Below are 23,637 nucleotides of genomic sequence, written 5' to 3' on the forward strand. Positions count from 1 at the left end.
GGCAACACGAACAGTCGCAAATAGTTAAAGGTAATTTTACATCGATTACAACATTTTAACATCTTGAAACAATAATAATTCATATATTTATATATTGTTGAAATATACTGGACAATAATTAAACAAATTTATACTGTTTACAGAATTTATTACTCAATTGAAACCTGACATTCAGAAGTACAAAATATTACACTGAAAACAAAATGTATTCAACATAAAAGTGACAACAACCCAATATAAAAAAAAACTTGAGTGGCACTTCATTTTTTAAACATATTTGGTAATTTTAAGAATTAAGCTCAGTCTGCTGTTGAAACAACGATCAGTTCGGTGTTATGAAGGAATTTATATATATATAGAGATGTGATATAAAACCATGAAAAAAAAAAAACAGATAGTAAAAAGAGAAATATGGTATATGTATTCGGGGACGTCAAGACGATTTGGCCAACAGATCAAGATAAATAAGAGGTCACAGACAAATATAGAAAAATACAGAAATACAGAACAAATATTTTTCCGCGATTTTTTCTAGGAAACTAGGAAACTATACATCGACGTTGAACTGATTTGTTCAACATGTCATAGTTTTTCTTTCCTCTTTCGTCTATCCTGTACATGAATATTTATGAGCAACTCGGCGGGTGTTTCTAGAAAAGCAGTGGATGCTCCCAGTTTTTGGTGGAGTTCGAATTCCTCTCTACCTTTTTTTACTTTCATGTATTGTTTTAGTTACTTTATGTTCTTTGTTGTCTTTGTTTTTCCATGTCTGGTCTTTGTCCCTGGCCTACATTCTTTTGATTTACGCTAGAAACTTGGGTCCCTTGATTACTCATTCAAACCCACTTACGTTAACTCTTACAAATTGCAAATTTAGTACAAAGTCTTTATATTTCTTTTCTCAAAAGTGCAATAAATAATAATAAATAAATAGCAACTATGACCAGTTATATGGCCTGTATTCGTTTCTGAATTGTAAAAAAGCTTATTTGGTGGGATTTTGACAAGCATGTATCGCCTCTTATTTGATTTCCTTACAGACTTATTGTAAACAATATTTTATTTCAAAACCAGATATCAAGATCCTAAACGACACAAGCATATGATAATATAGGATCAAAAAACAGTTGTCAGTGCAAAGTCCTTTTCAAAACTGAGCGTAGCATTTCCATCTTCCTTGTCTACCACAGCCATTAATAGTTAATATTAATATTAATAGTAAGTAATCTATTCAGTTCATGTGCCATACACAGTTACAGAGATTTTGAAAGAAGTTGCAAAATGAAAGGGGATTCCAGGCAATTTTGCTGTATTACCTATTTTCCTCGAAAGTAACAAAATGTTCTTAACCGCGGTCCCCCTTGGATCCACCACTTGGCTGTAACACTTTGAAATCCATCTATAAACAGACAGACTTTAAGACAACTAGAAGAATCTATAACGACTGACAACACTCTAAGGTCAGGTTCTATATTGTTTACGAGATTGCGTAATTCGCGTATAATACATGATGATGACAATTATCTATCTTTTCTATCTGAAAGTTTAATGACGTTTAAAAATAATCTTCAATGTTTGAAGCAAATAATACGCCAATCAAACTACTAAGCAACCAGTCTAGTTGTAGAGCCTATCTTATCATCGTTATAGTAGTCATATCAACTGGTTGTGTCGTCTTCGGGGTATTCGAAGTTTCTTATATTTCATCTTTAGTTGGAAAAATTACAATGTTTACCGAATTTCTGACGTATGTCTGGCGTCTTAAAAGGCATAAGTCTATAAAGCCGGTTTTATTTAATAATATTTCTCTAGTTACCTCCCTTTTTGTGATTGTATATACCACTTTGAATAAAGATTGAACAGTTTTTTTCTAATCTCTCAAAGCAATTTCATTTGAAGAGGAAAATCTCAGCGGTTTGAAAAATCATCACTTGTCCCTTCCAACAAATTCAGCATTATTTCTTACAAGAAGCTTTGTTTCTGATTGCTTAAATATCCATGTTGAGATGATATATTTTCAGATATTCTGCCTAGCCAATATTTTTATTCCTTTTTCGAGCTAGGGCCACCACTTGACGCCCAATACACTATATTGTTAACCATTATAAAGCATCGTGGAATAAATAGAAAATTTATTAAAACAAATTCAAATAAGTTATTATTGAGAACTCGGAATATCACATTTGTCTCAGTTGAGAAATAAAAAATGTATGTTGACCAAATCTTACCAAGTACTACACCTTTTTTACACAAAAAATATCGATTGTAATGAAATTTGAGCCAAGTTTTTAAGAAATCTCAAAAATGTTATGCGTATTTTATCAGTTTTGAAAAACTGCATAGGAAACTGAATTTTATTTCCGTCCCTCCAACTGTTAATAGCAATATCAGTTGGAGTTCTTTTAAATATATATAAATACAAAAATATACAAATTTAAGTATGTCAACATATCCGAAACTACCATCAGCTTTAAGTAAAAGAATCAAAAATATAGTACTGAATCTTTTGGTACTTTTTTATAAAATCTTGTACTGCCAACATAATCTTCACATTTTTTGCGAACGCAAAATTTTCATTTCCAAAAAGCAAGTTTTGCAAGGTGTAATGGACCTTTGGCAATTCCATACAGACATTCTGTTTATGAACATGTACTTCTGAAGTTGATAATAAAAAAGTGGTAGTTATCCTCTATGGAGTCTCTAAAGTGGGGACAGAATGGATCCTCAGCCAAGGGGTGAAGATGCAAATGAGATTTCAGTCTGCTATAGTAGCTTAACACCTTAGCTGGCAAATCCATAAATTCTCTTTTCTGTTACCAATGTTGAAGTACGCAGGAGCTCCAGGATTTTCAAAGTTTAATCTCTTTTTGAAAACATTATCAAAGAGACTATTCTTCGTGGATGTTGGAAGCTGGTACAGGAGACGAATATAGTAGAAGGCATAAAACTCTTTGAATACGCTATAATAGTATTGTAAACAGGCAAGCGCAAGTTATCATATTTAATCTGTTGTCTGATACTATAATCATGAATATTAACAATATAAGTTTGTATAAGATTTGATAGGTAATTTGGAGCAAGTCCATTAGTCATATTATACATCAAAATAAGTTGGTGCTTTTCACGTCGCTTATATAGCGGTTCCAAGTTCTTCATACATCTTTGATTTTAAGGAATTTACTCGTAGTCCAGTAATTATTCTTCCCGCTTCCGCTTCCGCTTCATACAATGTACAATTATCCTATACTTTACCAAGTACTGGTTTGTATTGTTTTGTCTACGGGATTTTCCCTCTTTCGTATCCATTGTATTGCCACTTCGTAACTACAGGATTGTCCCTCTTTTACCGCTAAAATTAACTGATTTGGTTAAGATCGCAAGTTATGTCTATAAATGGTAACTCTCTTCTTTAACCCTTGCTTCGTCGCTTGCTGTCTTTGCAGTTCATTTTTATATATAATTTTACTTTTTCTTATATTAAATTAAAGCAATCCAGACGAGAGGTGGGCAATTATTTGCGAAAATGAATAAATTTTTGCACTAACACTTGTCTAGATGTAAAGTTTGTAGCTTTTCTGTAAATAAGATTTGTGCATGGATGAACCGTTGCTTTCTCACAAAACCTCAAAGCCAACATTTTTCACGGTGGTCTTTTTTCAGGTGGCATAAGTTTCTACTGTCTTTAACTTTGTCGAACATTTCAGTCTTAATTTAAACCTTTAAATTTGTGGGATTTTATATCCAAGAATAAGGTACGCAGTTAATATCCATACAACAAAAAGCCACGCACGTCACGTTTTAAAGATACGTAGACTACTCCAAAACCAGTTTTTGGGTAGTAAAGTGACGATACATGACTAAATGCCTCCTCCAGAAGGAATTTGGAACTCCCAATATCATTGATGTAAAAATATCATCATCACGACGCTATTGGCTTTAACAGTCAATGGGAGACTGAAAACGAACGTGACAATCACCAACACAAAGGATAATTTCCTCTTGAAACTGAACTTCAAAAAGATAAAAATATAAATAAAACTGAGCAAATCTTTAATGATAAATAAGACAATACAAGTTTGACACGCCAATGAGTCACAATAACATTAATCCCGTGATCTTGTTTTCATCATACTGTTATAATTTGAAAAAATATCATTTGTTCTATCAAAGCTTGTTTTAAGGGGCATTGTTGAGTTCCATTTTCTTCGTGTACAAGTCCGCGTGCTGAGGAAAAACATTACTATTGTAATTAAAATGGATACTGTTTCTAATATATTTTGAGATCAAAATGCATTTCGATCACTATTTATCTTATCCCTTTTTGTAACCGACACAAAGAACGAAAATTAAGAAAAAAACTCACTGATCAACGAAAGGAAAGACGAAATGTCTGAAAAAGAGATTCACAAGTGCATCGAAATAATACAATTTACCTCCTTTTGAAAGGGAACACGTCACGTGTTTCGATTTAAACACACAAAGGGAGGTAATCGAAAAATAAGACTAGGAGTTGTCATGACTCAATACTGATCTACCTTCTACGGTATATTAACAATGAGCAGAGAGCATTTTACAATGAAGACATGAAAAAGTTTGCACTGTCATGAAATAATACTGATTGTGCACATGTATACATAAAATATTTGTAAAAAAATTAACAAGCAACAATAGGATAAACAAAAACTATAAACTATCACAGACAAAACAGCGATCCCTACCAGAACCATGCCAAAGGAAAAATTGTATAAAATCAATGATCCATAAAGAAAATTTAAAGGGAGATAATTGGCACATCTTAATACGCGAAATTCGGACCAAACAGACTCAAGAATTATGGTCGGTGGCTTGCGCAGTGTTCATAAAAAAAAACAGTTCGGCCATATTAAAGGAAAATACAGTCAAAACGTATCTATTTTTTCTCAACTTTTAGTCAGTAGGTTTTGCTATTCAAAATCATATTTTAGAGTTTGTCTATTGCATACATTATAAAAGCAAAAAAATGCCTTGATTTGAAAAAAAGACCCATTACAGAAGTTTGTCAGGTGCAAATCTCATACAACTGAATTACAAATACAACCTTAACACATACATGTTTATGATTTCGATTCATTTGAAGATTCTTTTGAATCATAAAACAGTCAAAAGAAAAAATATATAAAAAGCAAAATAGAAATACTGTTTTATCGTAAAGATACAGTTTTTCAACAAAGAATATTTTATAATACTGTTCGTTTCATCGTCAAAACTTTGTGTGCATTAGATTTGCCACACTAGATAAGCTGAAGTGCACTAAAGCCAATGGAAAAAAAATAAATATTATCCATGTAAAATCTGACCACTCATTCCAAAGAAAGAATGCTTCTTTCCCTTTATAATATTTTCTCGTAAGTCCGGATTTGATTCACTGAACCGTGAGTGGAACTTTTGTCTTACTGACGATTTTGAGAATGAATTTTGAATATCTAATAGTGTACTTTGTGGGCGTGGCTGACCACATCCGGGTTCCCAGCTGAACCTCATGTCATCTTTGTAACCTGTATGATGATAAGTTGGAAACTGGCTTTCATAAGCTGTTTTCATTGAAAACGAATGTCTAAGGTTAGTCGGAGCAACATTTGATGAAAGACTTCCAAATTCATCTCTATACTCAGTATCACCCATTGAAGTGGCAGCACGCCTTGGTTTTCTTTGTGTTATCACAGGCTTTTGTTTCGATTCGACAACGGTTTCTTCAGGTGGCGCTTGAATAGAGAAGATCGTGAAATTAGGTTCCCTTCTGCTGATATTAGTATCAGAGTTTTGTTTGTTATACATGGCGTGTGTACTAGTATATTGGGTTGTATTTGCTTCGCCCATTGAATCAATTAATCTTCTCTCCTCTGGTGTCAATCCACTAGAGGTTTGTCCAAACACTCTAATTGGACCATTGCCAGAAGCGCTAGCAACTGTAACATTTTCAGCAAATGAAACACTTTTGCCGTTTCCATTTCTAAGACCTGATATTCCTCGTACGTTCGATAACTTTTGATTTGATGTAGACATGACATTGAGAGGCTCGTTTCTGGCAAATCTTGGCAATTCGTAGTCTTGAAGAAATTTGTGTGTGTTATATGTTTCTCCCATTTCACTCTCTTTATTAAGGATTTCGCCCTCTTGGACGCGGACTCTACTTGATAAGTCGGTCGGTAAAAGTTTTTGTTTCTGAGCTTGCTTCAAGTCTTGAAGAGGTCTGATCACTTGTCTTCCATCCCTACGGTCTCCGGCAAGATTTGCCTGGGCAGTTGTCAGTGTCCTACTGTATCGGAGGGAGTCGTTCACTTCCTGATTCAGACGAGTTGGTAAATTCAGATCGTCGATACCTCGATAGGAATGAAAAGTGTCCATAATTTCTGCACTACTCTCTCGTGGGTTCATTGAATGGACAAGTTTCTCGGGTTCGTAAGTTGTTCTGTACATTCCGGCGCGCTCCTCGTTGTATTTGCCTTCATGGTTGTAGTATGTTCTCGGTTTTTCGGACGCCGTTGCCTTATCCATTTTATAAGCCAAAGACGACAGATCATGGTGTGGCTTCTGAGCTTCAAGAACTTTGAATCTGTTTCTAGCTTCCATTTCCTGAAAGTTATCGTCCTGGCGATCTTTTGTCGTCATCAGGTATTTTTCTTCTGTAGCCTCTGGTTTACCGACGGTTGGATAATATGGTATATCTTCGGCTGGTTGTCCTTCCTTTGCCTCTTCAACTTTCTCGAGATTAGGTTCTGGGTGCGCTGTATCGTTGATTTCTTTCCATCGAACAGTTTTTTCTTTGGCTTTGGCCGATTCTGGTAGATTAACATATTCTTTACCATTCCATAATCTGTCTTCCTCGCGTTCTCTTAGTGTCATCATCCTGTAGGAAAATAAAAATAATAGACAAATGTTGACTTGCATTTATAGTTCTTGGCTTTGGTACAAAGACATAATATACAGTCTTTTCCCTAAACATCTTTCAACGCTAGTTCCTACCTCTAGTAGACATTCAAATTCGAAATGAGCAAGACTTCCGAATGATCCAAAATTTATTACTAGCTTACTGAGTGGAAAGAATTTTATCATCTTTTTTATCAGAAAAAAATAGATTAAAGTAAGTAAGGTAAATATATTCATACCTCTTGTATGATGTGTTTTCTCCACATGACGAGCCAGGTTTTTGAGGAGGAGGTTTTGGTATCAGTTTCTTGGATATTCTTCCCTCAAATGGTCTTGGAGGATCAAAGGTGTTTTTAGACCTTGGATACTGAAATCAAAATTAAATGTTTGTAATTTACAATAACATTGAAGTAGAAGAGTTATAGAGAAAAAACATAAGAGCAAAAATAAACTAAACATAGGATTTTTAAACATTTTCCCTTTTTCTTAATGTTTTAAGTCTGTGCAAACACAGTCTATTAAAAGGTTCCAGATTATGACATCACAAAATATGCTTTTAGCACACTTTGTTTCAGGTTGTTCTGATGTATACCAGTGGTTGACATGTTTAACGTTTGTACCTGAATCAAATACTTTTTTCAAGTTATGAATTCATCAGTTTACACGTGTATGTTTTGGATTATATATAAAATTTGTTATTTGAAAAAAATAAGAATCTTACCAGTTGGTCATCATCAACACCAAATGTGGCATACGCATTTCTTTTGCTATTCAAATTGTCAAGTGCCTTCGGATTTGACGGTCCAATCCCAGTATGCTGTAAATCGTATGTCGTCTGCCATTGGTCACGTTCAATGTTTCTAAGCGCATTCGCACTGTGGTCAGACAAGTTCATATCCGGTCCACGTTCTTGGAGATTTGGAACAACAGTTTTTGGTGGTATTGGATAATATTGTTGCCTTCCTCCGTGTGATTTTACAAGCTAAAAAGGGGAGACGTATATGTACAATAAATTAAGGTATGTATATCTCAAATCTTAGCATACTATTAGTATATGTATATAAACAGAGTTATCATTTTTTCTTCTTATTTTCTCATTTTCTGTCTGGTTATATTTAGTCTGCTTGTGAAGACAATATCGTGAATGTTTTCATTAGTGTCTCAACTAAACTTCTTTCAGCGTGTAAAAGCATTGGCCGTAGCACATTTTCAATGAAGCTCCCTTGATATCCAAAATGTGTGACCGCTCAGCGCTCTAATAATAACATTTCATATGTTTCTCTTATTTTATTTTTATTTCATTTCTACATATCCATAGAAAATGGGCAATACTTAATGCTCAATAAAACTAGTCGACTTAATGTTGAACTTGGTCTATGTAAATAGTACGAAGATGTGTTTCATCGACTCATGAAGCATCATGTATAAAACCGATCACCCAATGAGATTAGCATATTTAAATGATATGCGCAGTAACTGTAATTATTCGGCACTGATACGTTTTAAAAACATATAATTAAGATAATCCTATGAAAAGTAGTTCACCTTAATTTTCCTATTCTTTGGAAGGCCACGTCAGAAAGGTTTGAATTGTTATATTAATCATACTAAGAGAACCAAATCTATTTACCTGATGAAATCCTCGTTCTCCCTGCCATTCTAAAGCGGTTTTCTCTGATTCTTTTGGGAGGGCCTGAAGTTCATGTCGAAGACCAGAACCTATAGATGTAAGAGTCAATAGTTAAATGCTAATATAAAAAATGATATTTCATAAAAAAGTTTAACTGAATGCCTGTATGCTTGACAGATTTTGAGCAAAAATAAGAAACTAAACAACTTCATCATCCAATTGCAGACGGCTTTGAAATTCCTAGTAAATGTATTTATCGTAACTCAAACTTGCTTTAAATCATCCCCATAAAAAACTAATATAAATTGAAATCATGAACAATTCGCAATTTATTGCAAAATATACGGGTTAAGGAGGTAGACCTAGGGTAAGGGACATCACTCTTCAAATCAGTGTTATGTTTGTATATTTATCATATTCAATTTCACCAAAGCCTATCAAGCGTTTATTTGATACTGAATGAAATCAACCCTAGTTGCTTTGATGCTTACATTCGATTGATGTTAAATACTTTACAAAAACGTTCCAATGATTTGTAAGAGTTGTGTTCCTTACACAAGGTCTACTTCCTTGAGTTAGTTCAAATTACCTTTCGTTTTATGGATAATCTGCACATCAAAGGCAGTGGCAGGCATTTCAGAATTGATCGGTTGTTGTCCCCTAGCAAAAACACCCCTTTTGGGGTCCTCTGAAGCGTCAAATTTTGGGAAAACTGCAGTTCTGGGCATATGTGAACTGTAGGGGTGTTCTGCTGGGAAATCTCTGTTAATCATAATTCTCCTGAAATACACCAGATATAATATAGCCTGTACAATCTTCATCTTCTTTAAGGGAAACTACAGACGAATATAACAAATCTATTCAAATAACATAATTGTCATTAAACATGGTAATTAAAAAAACAAAATAAAAAAGCAAAAATATAACAAAATAGTTTTTTTCCTCCTATATTAGGCTAATTTGAATAAGTTAGAAAAGTAAAACCAGTTAATGAACTAACGAATCATGATCCTAGCTTCTAGCTGTAGTAGATAATGGGAGATAAAGTTTTGCATAATTTGTTTGTGTTTTATTTTTGTCGTATATATGATTATGTCTTGTATTTACCCTTTAAATTTGCTTAATCAATGTAATGGTTTTCATTTGCCTAGAATAATTGACGAACATTGCATCGGTGATTTTTAAATAATTCATACTTTTTTTCTCTATTCTAAGATATTGACGGACCAGAAAGGTCCAGTAGAAGAATAAAAAGGCAGAAAAGAGGAGAATTTATTTGTTCACATGATTCTACGTACAATCAATATTTCATTTCTTACCCCATTTGACTTTCCTGTGGCTTGGCCAGCCTGAAACAATTATAAAGTAAATATTAACTTGTTTTGAAAGCAATAAATTGTAAAAGTACAATAAATATATTTGATGACACAAAGAAGAAAGAAAGTTCTTTCAGAAGATAAGTACTTTTGTTACCTATTTTTAACAAGTGTACATACTTTCACTTTGCAAACAGTTATGCTCCAGTATGGGTGCGGATTCAGAGATTTTGAAAAAGGGGGTCCAGAAAAAGGGTGGTTCTATGCTATTTTTGTTAATTTTTGCCAGAATTGTGTATGAAATTAACATAATATCTAACAAAAGAAGAGTTCCGACCCCCGGACCCACTGGATCCGGCAATGTAGTAGAAATGGTCATCGTTCCTGTATACCCATAAGAATTATGTATAGTTATGTACTGAAACAAGGACACGCCATAAATAATTTGGGTTGTTTGATAAGTCATTTCGCCATTGTTTGCTATCTCCATAAAATTTCAAACGTTAAAACAATTACAAATAAGTTTATATGTCCATATTAGGTTCACCAGTTCCTGTGACATTAACTATAGTGTAAATGTCAAGACTATTTTCCGAATTTACTTACAGTTGGTCGTTAGTTCTAACATTGCTCAGCTTTAGCTGTGTGAGTCCGTAGTGTTGTTTGATTGGTTCCCCTCTAAAATAAAACAATTTTTAACTTGAGATAAAACAAATAAAACAAATGTAAAGAACTAATCAAAACAATACAAATAAGAAAACAAAATTACGGTAAAACGAGAATGAATCGCAGGTCGTCTCGTGATGCGGTTCATGGTAATAAAAACATCATTTCATATGATCCTATAATCAACGTACCAGTTGATTTTCTGTTTTCTATATCACATATTATTATGTTCTAGTTTCTTGTAATGCTGTGAATGCAGATGCATTTTGAGGTACAAAAAAGTTAAAGCTGACGTCGTTTTTTTTCCGAGAGAGTATACTACGCAAATGTGCATAATATTCGAAAACAAAGCTATGTCATCAGAGAGGGTTAAAATTATCTAGAACAGTGAAAGAAATTGTCAATACTAAAATTTGAAAAAAAAACGGAATAAATGACAATGAAAAGAATGTCCCTTATTAATTTTAAAAGATGTTGATTGTGACCAATTGTATCAAGTTCATGATTTTTAAGTTATTCGTATTTTAATGTATAACTCCTAAACCCTACCGGTGCACCTGGTCCATGCTCCCAGTTTTTAGTGGAGTCCGAGTTGCTCATTTACTTTTGTTGCTTTGTATGTGTGATTTTGGTTGCTTTGTGTTCTTTGTTGTGTATGTCTGTTTTCCATGTCTGGTCTTTGTCCCTGGATTGCATTCTTTTGATTACCGCTATAACCTTGGTTCCCTTGATTACTCTTCCAGAAGTCTTAATCAATGGAACCTACTTCATGTCATACACATGTATCGGTCTACAAATATTGATTGCCAAGACTTATTAGATATTAATTTGTTTTGTCAATAATTAATCTTTTGGTCTCATTACAAAGGAGATTATACAAATATATCGAAAGTCCATTAAAGCTAGGTGTAATGTCCTCGTGATATAATGCATATCCATGACTTTAATCCGGTTTCTTGTAAATCCTTTTGGGTATTTTATTATATTAGTTTTCAACATCGAATTTCTAGTGTATTGGAACCACTTGACTGAAACAGGAACATCAATAACTAATAGCAGTCGAGATACGTAACGTGTTAGACGGTGTCGCATAAACTCGGGGTGCGCAATAATCCTTTGTCCGGCTGGATACAGAATATAGACATTATGGGTCAGAGGGTCCATGAATGTTAACGGTCTATAAATCTGTGTCTCCCGTCAAATTTTGGTCCGGTTTTGATAATTTCAACGCTGATAATAAGTAAGTGAATAATGAATAAACGAGTAACTTCATGAGTAACGGGCATCATACTTCTAGATGATATAGATTCCCTAAAAGTCTAACATACTTTGCCTTATTAAACAAATTTTCAACTTAAAGGTAATCGAAACATAGTCATTGTGAATGTACTAGGGGTAGCACAAGCATGAATGAAGCCAAAATCATGCATCATAAATACGCACTTTTCTTATTGGCCCCAGCTTTTATCTACCACGATGATGAAGAAACAAATTTAAAAATCAACCGACACGTTGCCAAATTAAGCCGCGACTCAATGTACATTTTCTAAAGTTATGCAATCATATGGATGTTACGGTTAAAGAATTGCTTGTTACGTCATTGAAAAACGATTCGCATACTATACACAGTGACGTGCATAAAACAAAACAACTAAATTTACAAATAGTTCAAAATAGATATAGACCAATTTAGGTATTTACTAATCGATATGGAATAACCCAATTATAATTAGTATTTATTGATTTAATTTCAAACTATTTATTTTTTTAACAAAACATTATTATCTACAATGTTTATTAGGTTATAAATCGGACTATAAGTACATTTTATCTGTCTGATATATCGATTTATAAGTTGATTGTATATATTGTTAAATGGAAACCCAATAGTATATGTCAATTCAATATTTAATCTGCTTTCTGTCAAAAAACATGACCCGTATACAAAGAAACACATCTGGAGAATGCCATTCAAATCTGGAGTCATCCATATCATTTCCGTAGAAATTTAATAAATAGTCTCTTAAAGAGGTGCAATCGATTCTGCAATCACTCGCACTTGTCCTGTATATAAGACCTCCACCAGTACATAGAAAGCCCCGATAAGGATTTAAATAGAAAGTTTCCTCAGAGAATGACTCCGCATAGCTAAACAAAATTGGAAAACATAAAAATTAATTTAACTTGAAGTGTTTTGTGTGACAGGTGAAATAGTGAAACTTTCATTAAAGTTTCAAAGGAGAAGGTAATATAATAGCTTATTAATGTATCGATATAAACGAAATTAAAAAAGTTCACTGTTTGAATTAAGTGTTCAGTCCGATGTGGGCCATTAATCACCAAGTTAATGACAAGACATTTCTTATTTTGCCCTCGCGTAGTGGTTTCTAGCATGGAACATTAGATAAATATCGGAAATACCTGATCACACCTAGAATCAAAAATGTAATTTTACAACGTATGTGTATAAAGGGGGAAGTGCATTTTGTTGTTGAAATGCAACGCATGTTGAAATATAACGCATTCAACGTGCTTTCTATGAAAATCTGTTTCTCACACTCGAAACTTCACTGGATTTAGAAAGTACATCAAGCTAAAAAAGTTACACATAACCAACAGAAAGCAGAGTTATGTTTTGGTTCAAATGAGACTGAAAATAAAACTACATGTATGGGAATACAAACCGTACCAAGAATTTTGTTTAAACTTGCATTTTATGCACAGGCACGTGTGATATTTACCATGCATATGATTGTAAATTGATCTATGAAATCGACAAGGGGATCATTTTATACCTTACTGTTATATGGTCATGTAACAAAGCTTAATTATTACGTCGAAGCCTAGGTTTTAATCCGGCGTCCTGCGATCTAAACTTTTTCGTTGATACCCATGGTGGGGTATACCCCCTTAGACAGTATCGATAAAAGTATACTGTGAATCGAATGACACCACACATTTCTAGTCATGAATTAGTCATTTTTGCATTAGAGTGCGTCTGTGTGTGTGCGTTGTTGGTGGGGCATATATATATATATATATATATATATATATATATATATATATATATATATATATATATATATATATATATATATATATATATATATATATATATATATCACTACAGGTGCAATACAATGTTCTCTTAGAACCTTACAGAATGATACATTATAAAACAAGAAGCATCCAAATTGAGAATTAAAGGTGCTTCACGACAGAATTAAACATGACTGGAAGTCAATGAAACGATCATCGACGAACACAATATAAAAAGCACAGCTAATGAAATCAGCTAGCTACCTAGAGACCCATGCTTGCACTTTTTATGCATAGTACATCATTAGGGTTGTCCCAAAGGAAGTGAAATTGCTTTAAGAAAAATATATCAATAATGTGCTCTCGGGCAAAACATGGGACATCGACACAGTAGATGTGTTTTAAGGGCAATTTCAACACTAGAAGCAAGTTTTTGATATAACTCAAGACAAATAATTCCACATACATGTATGGAGAAATGGGCGACTAATAGGTTTACGACCGAAATAGAGGAACTCACTGGACGTAAGGCCTTCGAGAAAGTTGTTTTTGAAAGCTTTGTTCTTTTTGGGTACTTAGGAGACTCAAATATGACCTTGGATATCATTAAGGAGCACAATTCTTTGGACACAAGTACATGAATACGTCTGGATCAGTTAATATCTTGTGATATATCATAACAACACTATGAAACTTTTGTGTAAAAAAGAAAGATATCTTTGTTTACAATCTCACAGACATACAAACAAATTAATCTTAGATTTAAATCATAAATGTATCTTAAACACGATCAATTTGGTTGGTCGGGTCCAAATAAAAGATGGACGAAAAAATCGAAACGTGAAAAAACTTACGAATACTGCCAAGTAGGTGGCCCAGGAACGTAAACATTCACATCCTCTTTGAATTTTCCAGAACCCCACTCCTTCGGCACTGCGGGCTCGTGTTCGGAGGGGCGAAATAGCTCGAGGGATGTCATTATCCTAACTAAAAATTGACACCCTCCACCTGTACATTCAGTTACCCTTTAGATCGCGTCTCGTTGCTAGGTTTATTGTTATGCTAATTAAATATTTAACACTAGTTGTATTTTAAACACCGAAAGCTTCCGAAGTTTTATACCCACTACATAGGCCTTTAATAAGCTTAACCGGATCAATATTTTCAACGACTATGATTTAAAAATTAAATCCAGAGGCACACTGTCGGTTCTAAATATAAATAAATGAACCAACCAGATAGACTATTATAAAAAGTCGTTCAAATACCTATTTCGTAAATGACAGATTCACCGTCACATTTCGCATTATCACTCTAAATAGTATTTAAGATGAATCGATAAACGGTCAATTTTTTTAATATGTTACAGCGGATTATCTTGTTTTTATTATCTTACAATTAAGTAAAAAAATGCAAAGGATTGTCCCGGGAAACGGGGATTCGCGGTCTTTTTCATGAAGTAACGGATCGACATACCATTTTTATTTCATAACAAGAAGCCGCTACCCATTACATCTAGTTAGATTTATTATTTATTTATCTTTGTTGTAAATCTATACGTATGAAAGGTAAGTTTACTTATCTAAGAAGCTAACGTAAGATTGAGCAAATATACTTGTTTATAGTAGTAAAGCGTCAACGTTTAACATGTTAGTTTTTCACGTTCCAATCCACAATTTGAACGACACTTATAAAGAACTGAAGAAAAACTTACTCAAATCTCAAGTACTACCTTTTCTTGTCTTTCATTTGCTTACGAAGCACTCGTATTTCAAATCCCTGGAATGACACTTATCAATTCAAGTAGTTAATCAAATTGAATACCAAGGAGCCAAATGAACTAGCTTCCAAGAGGTATGGATACCGAGTTCCAGTGGAGGATACGGGGCTGTAGGAGTGGGCAAATTGCGAAAAAAAAATTTTTTTTGCACAGATCATTTATTGTTGTTTTTTTTTTTTTGCGGGAGTTCATATTGCCAGTGTCATATTTTTTTTGTGAGACGTTTTGTTTTCCTTATCTTTAGTTTTTGTATGTAATCAACTTATTCGGTTCGCTACATTGTATATGTATATTGTCTTTGTTTCTTGTTTTGGCCATGTATTAGTATTTTGGCCTATTTGAGTTATCCCAATGTTCACCATTGGGTTTTCTGTCCGTTATCTATTTTACATAAATTTACATCTCTACCCCTGAGCGTAATATAAGAAATATGTGCATATTTTGCATTAATCGGGCAAATTCCCTCAAAAGAAAAAAATGACCTCCCTCTGCTTGGCAAATATTCATATATACGCCCCCCTCAAATAAAATACTCTATCCCCTCTCGAGCTCTACACACTTTAGGGAACCCATAAGCCAGTCAACAGGTTTCATATGGTGGCGTTTCTCATGAAGTAAATATGCAATAGCATTATCAGAGAAGTCGAGCATGACTCGACAAAAAATACCTCATCAAGTGGAAGGGTGCACCCAATTGATCTGTCAGTCTTGTATTCACCTATGCATGAGGGGTGTAATCTCATTACTTTTTCAGGTTGTATTATAGATGTAAATAAGCAACATTATAAGGCTTTTGTATTGGAACAAGTGCTAGATTTCTTGATAGACATTTTAGATTTTAAGTAATACCAACATACAACAATGTATGAACAATCTAAGTGTTTACATATAGGGGTTGAAACTTCTCAACATACATAGGCATTTAAGTTTATATTTTCATAGATATTTTACTAATCAATCAGATGAATTTTGTTGTTGCTTTTCCATTTGTAAACAATTCACCCCTTTAAAAACTACAAACATCAGTTCTAATGTTACATTTGGCTAAAACATTTTTTTTCATTCCTTATGTGAAAATCTCAATGTAATGCATCCTGGATTTGTTTAGAATCTCTGGTGACAATCACACTATTTTCAAGCAATCGTAAAGAATTGATTGGTAGGAACAATAACCAGCTAAAAGATGAATTACTCTGTATTTGCCAGTAAAGGCAGTTATCAGTCAGACTGCTTATAAGCAACAAGCAACATTGAAAAAAAAAATCTTGCAGATTTTGTGTTGTCAGATTATGATGTCAACAGATTTGGACAATTCCAAATTAAGTAAAAACTTGACACTGTGAATATGGACAACTGAATAAGGCAGGTGACTTGACTTGTTTCATTTATTTTCAAAATATTTTTTGTGTGATTCAATGCAATTGTTGACCCTGACTATAGTAATAAATTTACTTCTAAAGAACGAACTATATTTAAATCATAACAAGTAAGTTTACAAAGTATCATGATTGTTTTTAATCACAACAAACATGTCACAATGTCATAGCACTTATAATATAAATAGAGAAAAATAAGTAAGACAGTGAAACCTGTCTAAACTGAACCGTGAATAATCAGAAAACCTGTCTAAACCAGACACTGGTAAAATGAGCATCTGTCAAAGCTAAACAATTTTTTCAATAGCAGTCTTTGTAAGAATCATGCAAATTCTGTAATATGTGATCCACCTAAAAAAAAAGTGAGGAAAAATTTAAATTCATTGAAATTTTCTAAGGCCAAGGGCCAAAACTTCCATAAAAATCAATCAACCCTAACAAAAGACAAACTTAATCTGTAACTCTTCATAATAAGGCCACATACCAAAAACAAACTTATTTGGTAAAAGCATAACAAAAAAAGTGCGGAAAACTCGGACCGACGGACGCCCAGCATTTCCATGTCCCCTCGCAACACATCGCGGAGGACAAAAATTTATGGGCGTTCCAACCATGAATCACATTTTGCATAACTTTTACCTGGAGTGCTACTTAAGTGCAAAAGGGGTTCAGTTTTCCCTGAACTGTGTTTTGAAAGATAAATCTACTGCTCTAAATTAACTTGGTGTACACAATGATTTTTCATATATACAATAATACACTGACTATTAAGTGAATGTGATGTAAGGATTTAAAAGACAAAAGTATTTGAATTTTATAATGCAACAAAAAAAGAAGATATTAATGTGTTCATCAAACAAATCAGTTGCCTCCTGGCTGTTTAAGTGTAACCTATTACAAATTAAGTACGCAGTTGTGTTCACAGCTTTCCTCATTGAAATGAGACTGATAATGGAGCCACTGAAGTCTGAACATATTCTGAACTTCCCAAGTAAGTCCAATCAAAGTCTTTGGATTTATGATGTCACGGGTTGTTAAGAATATTTTCAGATTTCAGTATTTTTTTTCTTGTTTGTGGCACCAGGCCTAATGAATTATAAATGCTTTTATATATCAATATAACATTTTTTTCGTGAGGGGGATTAATGAATAGGCAGCAGTTTTTGGCAATTACTTGAAATATATGGATAAATTTGCCATCTGTCATTTACTAATATTGAAACATTGTTGAATGTTAATACATCAAATCAGCAATTTGTTCTCGCCTATAATAGTTTATGTGCAAATATTATTCAGTATAAATGCTGAATACACAATGATACACATGTAATATTGCACTCTATTGCTATGGCATCTACCATTCTCTAACACCTTTCTTAGAGTATGCACTTATCAGAACAATAAAATTTTCAATCGTCATCGTCACTTTCAATAATCTGTTTCTTTTGTATGACTTTACGTAGAGGAACATGGTCATCTTCTTCTGAGTCATCCGAGTTCTGCATTCCCTGACTGTGCATTGTAGCTGGGAAAGATTCTGAAATACACAATATACAATGAACTGGTGTCAGTAAATAATATTAATATTAGTAGTAACCTAGATTGAAAATACCCTGAATTATATAATGCAAGGAAGAATAATAAAGTGCTTAAATAGATAACTTGGAAAATCTTCAATTCAATGTCACATTAATCATCTCCTTTCTTACTTATCAACATATGATGCCACTCTTCCAATGAAATTTCATTAAAAACCAAGGAGTGGTTTGGGAGGAGTTACATTTATTAGGTTTTAACACATACAAGAAACCCAACTTGTTGATTATCTCCCTTGGCAGAATAAAATCATAATTTATCTCCTTTTGGGTATTTCAACTTATTACGCCATAAATTGAGGGATTTAGAACTGAATTTGGATTATCTCCCTTTGCAGGCATCACACCAATAATTAAATTCTTTCCTATAAAATTTCTATAAAAATTAAGAAGTTTAGGAGGAATAGTGCTTCCAAGGTGCATGAGCTACATAACCTTCACAACAATTCATTTCAACCCACCCAAATAACCTTCACTATTGCTTTTAATCACTTCTCAGGGATAAAAATTAGCTGTCGGCCAGTAGCCCATGGCTACCAGATTTTTAGCTGGGCTACCAAACTTTCGGGTAAAATTAAGTTTAATATATAGAAAATACTACACAAAAATATGGTCTGGGCTACCAGGTTGTATTTCCTAATTTCTACCCCTGCTACTGCTGAATACTCAATCCCTACACCATACATAATAATAGGCAAATGGAAGGACAGGTTATAGGGAAGGTTTTTGTAAGATCACAACAGTACTTTGAGTAGATTTCATAAAAGGACACTTTACATATCAGAAAAAAACTATTATGGAACTTGCTAATATTATTTTCCAGAAAAAAATATCATGGAGTAGTAACAAAAAAAAAACCCCATAAAGTTTCACAAACTGTCAGGCTAGGTATACCTCACTTTTACAGGAAGTTGAAATCAGAAAGCACCCAAAATCTCTCACTATGTCCCATCTAAATAAAACCTTACACCAAATTTGAAATCGATCCATCCACAGAAAGCCAAGATAACAGTGATAAAATTCAGATGGATGGACAAGGTGATTCCAATATACCATCCACTCGCCAAGTTAAAGAATTCAATTCTACTAATTTTAAAAGATCCATACCAGATTGTTTAGTTACAGCCAAAGGTTGGTCATCATCACTATCATCAGAATCAGATATTTTCTGACGTTTCAGTGGCTGGGACTCTTCATCGCTACTATCACCAAAGTCTAGAGGACGCTTCTGAGATGAGGATTCTTCTTCTTCATCGCCAAAGTCTAGAGGTTCCTTCTGCGACTCCTCCTCAGAATCTGCCTTTTCACCAGTCTCCCTTGCAACAACTGGGGTTTCCTTGTCACTAATATAAATAAGTAAAACATTCCAAGTAGTACAGATACAGATATTAATTTATTCCAGGCATTTGGCAATATTGTCTAAAGCAGTTTTATTCTAATATTTTTTGAGAAATACAAAAGGAATTTCTAACAATTTTTCTATTGATTTCTTACTTATACATGTATAATACTGGACAAATGCAAACAACATTCTGAATCTTTTATTTTTTTATTTTCCGAAAGATAAAGCTATACTTGTTTATTGTTGTAACAATAAATTAGCAAGGCATTAAATTCATTTTAGGGTCTTTTAAATCCAGACTGTATGTAATTTCAATTTAGTTCACCGTTTTCCTGCCACAATCGTTAGTTTCAAACACTAGAAAATCTCTTACCTGTCCTCACTGTCTGAGTCAATCAAACGTTTTACTCTCCTCTTCTTAGTTGAAGAACTGGACTTTTTCTCTGCCACTGATTTAGGTGTAGTTGCTACAGGATCAGGAGGAGGGGGTGGGGGTTCTGTTTCCATGGGAACATTCTCATCTGAGCTATCATTTAGTTTAGACATCTTTGCTTTCCTGGGAAAGTGGTATAATAGAATTTTTCATTTTACAGCAAATGTATCACAGTTTCCTTATAATATCAGTTGGGAGTACGATTCATATGAAAAATTTACAGCAGATAAGTTTTGCCAAGGTGTTAATTTTGGCACATTTTAGCTGTCTGTTAAACACCAAAATAAATTCCATGAAATTTTAACTCTGAGCTTAAGTACTCTGTTACCACAAATGCATCTGCCGAAATAAATAATTCCAAAATTTTTCGTATACTTTTTTGCCTACAAATTGCCAAATTTTACACCAATTCTAGTTTCAATTTTCATGGTATGTCAAAATTTCACGGATTCAAGGACTTCATTTCATTACCAGTCTATATGTAAATCACACAGGTGGGGATTCTTGCATGTCAAAATCCCACCAGATTCACTTTTGGCTCTAATTTAGAAACAGTTACAGACCACAAAACCAGTATGTCTTAGTTTTATCATTAGATTCTTGCACTTTCGAAATACGAATCAAATAGAATGTACATGAAATGGGCACTTTGCAAGAGTTATCATCATTGAATTGGCTTGGTTGATTTTAGTGGGAGATGAATGTATGGTTTTCTAAAAAATGCAGATCTGAATACAGAAAGGAGCATCATAAAATGAAATATAGAATAAGTAGTCCTATAAACATCATTTGTTTGATCATGAGGAATCCAAATTTCACAAAACCATAGTTATACTCCACAAACAATAGTTTGCCACAGTTAATGACTTGGGCACGATGTTCTAGGAGTAACACATATGACCCCAGTACTTTTGTCTGACATTGATGATGAATTGACAGATATAATAATACAAGGGTTGAAGAGAAATTAAATAAACATTACCTCCTCTCTTCTCCTCTTTTAACTTTCCTTTTCTCAGCCAAGGCTTTGAAGACATCCATCTTTTTCTTTGCACTAGCTTTCTTATCCTCCTTTTTGTCTTTTGTTTCTTTATTCTCTCTTTTTTCTTTTCGTTTCTTACTCTCCTTTTTCTTATCCTTCTTCTTGCTCTTTTTCTGCAGTTTCTTCGATGCTTTCCGAACTTTGATTTTATGGGCATTGATAGGTTCATCATTTTCATCCAAAGTGATACCCTCAACAATACCAAGTATTTCCTGACCATCCAACTCTGCTGGTATTCGCCAGAACGCTTCCTACAATACAGATAAGGAGATAATTTCACAATTTTTATTAGTACAGAGATGAAATAGAGAAGTTCCAAATTTAAAAAAAAAAAAAAATTTAGTTTGTTATAATTGCCTTGAAAATGGTGTACAAACATACTTGTTCATTAGCAGGTGCAGCAATACCAATCTGTGTAAGAAAGGATAAGAACATCTGATCCTCCATAGCTGTCTCGTTTTCTTCTGTCAAAGGTACTATAGGTACTGACACCTGTGATGCTAAAAATGAAACACAAAATAAGTACCAAAATGTCAAATGTAGAGAAATCATAAGACAAAAAAACACTGGGAACAAAGGAACTAATGAGAAATCTGTCTGCTAAGTCTCACTAGTGATACTCCCATCTTCAACCAAAATATAAGGACAATAAGTCCACAGTAAACAGGAAGTTGTCCAAATTTTCTGAAAATGAATCCCACCATATGGCATACTTACAGAAAGAATGTGTAGAAAATTTAAAGCTGATGTACTGAGTAGTTAGTAAGGAAACTGTGATGGAAAAAAGTTTTAGAGATACATGGAAAGAGAGAAACACAGAAACACTGACAAGGGTAAAAAAGTACAATCCCTCTCTTTCCATTGAGCTGGGATACGAAAAGTACACAGCAACACAGACCCCATTAAAATCAAGGGTGTGAACTACAGAGCTCCAGAAAGCTAAGATCCTGCTTCATACAGGACATCAAACATTATTCTTGTTAAAGGGCATGTCAAGTGAACCAAGGCATGTCAATGGAAGTCATTTGACATAACGTAATGTCTAAATTTTTGCTATTAACTAGGTAGACAGATAAGCACAAAAAAAAAAAAAAAAAAAAAATTGTTATCTTACACTATAAAATGCTTATCACTTTTGGAAATAATTATCTTCACTAGACAGAATCTGCAAAAATAAGTGACTGAAAAAGTGAATATGGGAAACTGATACTCCATAGTGGTTAATTAGTGACAGCTTCAGAGTTACATCAAAAACGAGTCATCAACTACATTATAAAAATATAACTAGTAAGAGCAGAGTTGTAATATGTTGATGAAATTCTTGCACACAGTAATTTTAGTAAAAGGAGACATGGAAAAACCTTTCATATAGACAAAACTATGTGGTTAATATCGTGACAGCATTCCTTTATATAAAACATTTTAATTTTAAGCTAAAACTTACTTCGGCTATCAGCACATCTTTTCAATGCTCTCTGTATCCATTGAATTTGGGATTTGTAACCTGAAATATTTTTGTAGATGCTAAATCTATAATTTTATTTATGCACAAGTAACTGGATGCTCAGCATACTATCAAAACATAATAAACATCGTTCATTCCCTTTTACTTCTTGTAAGATTATAGGCATTTTATTGCTTTTTTTTAAAGTATTTTTTCAGTGTATATTCTATTAAATAAGACTATTTCATCATCTTTAACTCTTTAATGTAATGCAAATACTGTTTATATGGAATTTACCATACTTCACTAAAATTACCTTAGAAATAAAAAAAAAATAGCATTTTGTCATGATTTTTCACCATCTTCTTTCTTTAATAACTATAGTCACCTTTCTGAATAAGATTTTTAATGACTGAAGCCATGTCTATATTTGTTGGTGTTTCCTCATTTTCTTTATCACTGTCTTGTCCTTTGTCTGATTCATCCTCACTTTCTGATGTTCCGATGTCTTCCTCTTCTTCAGAACTTGACCCTAAAAAAAACCAAAGTAAATGGATAAATTTCAGTCTTAATAGTTTTTAGTTAAAGTAGTTATCAAATCCTAAATTTACACTAGATATAATATCATAGCATAATATAGTATAATATATATTATGAGTAAGCCCAGAAAAGAGAATATAATTGTTCACACGTGTCAATAATAAATTTTTCCCATTTTTATACTAAAAAAAACCCCAAAACATTAGAACTGACTAAATAAGCCAGAAAAGCAATATTTTTTGCAAATCCTATTCAATCTGGATGTAGTAGCCATTTCGTACAAATTTCTGATATAATAGTTACTTTCTTAACACCCCAAAGTTCAGAAACATGACTTTCTCCAGTACAAATGTTCACCTGTTATATGGTTAATTTTTTAACATATAATAACTCTTGATAAATTAGTTAGTACAACATATGTATCTGAATATTCACTGGATCAACAATTATTTTCTGTGCTAAGTATAGTTAATCGAATTCTGTGCTAAGTATTGTTAATCGAATCAAAGTAACATATCAACATCCTAC

The 23,637-nt window shown here is 33.3% G+C and overlaps 2 protein-coding genes across 2 annotated transcripts in view; both read right to left on the reverse strand.

Moving 5' to 3' along the window:
• Positions 1-4,033: 4,033 nt before the first annotated feature.
• On the reverse strand, positions 4,034-14,619 carry LOC148612246 (uncharacterized). Its single transcript, XM_088593506.1, has 8 exons — positions 14,412-14,619; positions 10,459-10,530; positions 9,856-9,885; positions 9,126-9,316; positions 8,537-8,625; positions 7,628-7,888; positions 7,146-7,273; positions 4,034-6,886 (listed from the first exon to the last, which is right to left on the reverse strand). Exons 1-8 carry the CDS (start codon positions 14,534-14,536, stop codon positions 5,317-5,319), a joined length of 2,466 nt encoding a protein of 821 aa, XP_088449632.1. The 5' UTR covers positions 14,537-14,619; the 3' UTR covers positions 4,034-5,316.
• A 2,209-nt stretch (positions 14,620-16,828) lies between these two features.
• Positions 16,829-23,637, reverse strand: part of LOC148612247 (protein timeless homolog) — a 58,142-nt gene continuing 51,333 nt past the window's right edge. Inside the window, exons 26-32 of the mRNA XM_088593507.1 lie at positions 22,958-23,101; positions 22,570-22,629; positions 21,507-21,625; positions 21,066-21,376; positions 20,024-20,206; positions 19,416-19,651; positions 16,829-18,250 (exon numbers count right to left, since the gene is read on the reverse strand). Of these exons, the coding sequence (XP_088449633.1) occupies positions 18,123-18,250; positions 19,416-19,651; positions 20,024-20,206; positions 21,066-21,376; positions 21,507-21,625; positions 22,570-22,629; positions 22,958-23,101 (1,181 nt within the window). The 3' untranslated portion in view covers positions 16,829-18,122. The remainder of the gene's footprint in view (positions 18,251-19,415; positions 19,652-20,023; positions 20,207-21,065; positions 21,377-21,506; positions 21,626-22,569; positions 22,630-22,957; positions 23,102-23,637) is intronic.

This window comes from Perna viridis, chromosome 7 (assembly GCF_037379345.1).
Source record: "Perna viridis isolate PV_CMFRI_1.1 ecotype Kerala chromosome 7, ASM3737934v1, whole genome shotgun sequence".
NCBI lineage: Eukaryota > Metazoa > Mollusca > Bivalvia > Mytilida > Mytilidae > Perna > Perna viridis.

Excerpts from the sequence above, each read along its gene's own strand:
- LOC148612246 (XM_088593506.1), bottom strand. The coding sequence starts at position 14,536 with ATGACATCCCTCGAGCTATTTCGCCCCTCCGAACACGAGCCCGCAGTG. Across the intron at positions 9,886-10,458 it reads GTTAGAACTAACGACCAACT|GCTGGCCAAGCCACAGGAAA; the intron begins GTAAGTAAATTC and ends TAATTGTTTCAG. Across the intron at positions 7,274-7,627 it reads GTGTTGATGATGACCAACTG|TATCCAAGGTCTAAAAACAC; the intron begins GTAAGATTCTTA and ends TTTTGATTTCAG.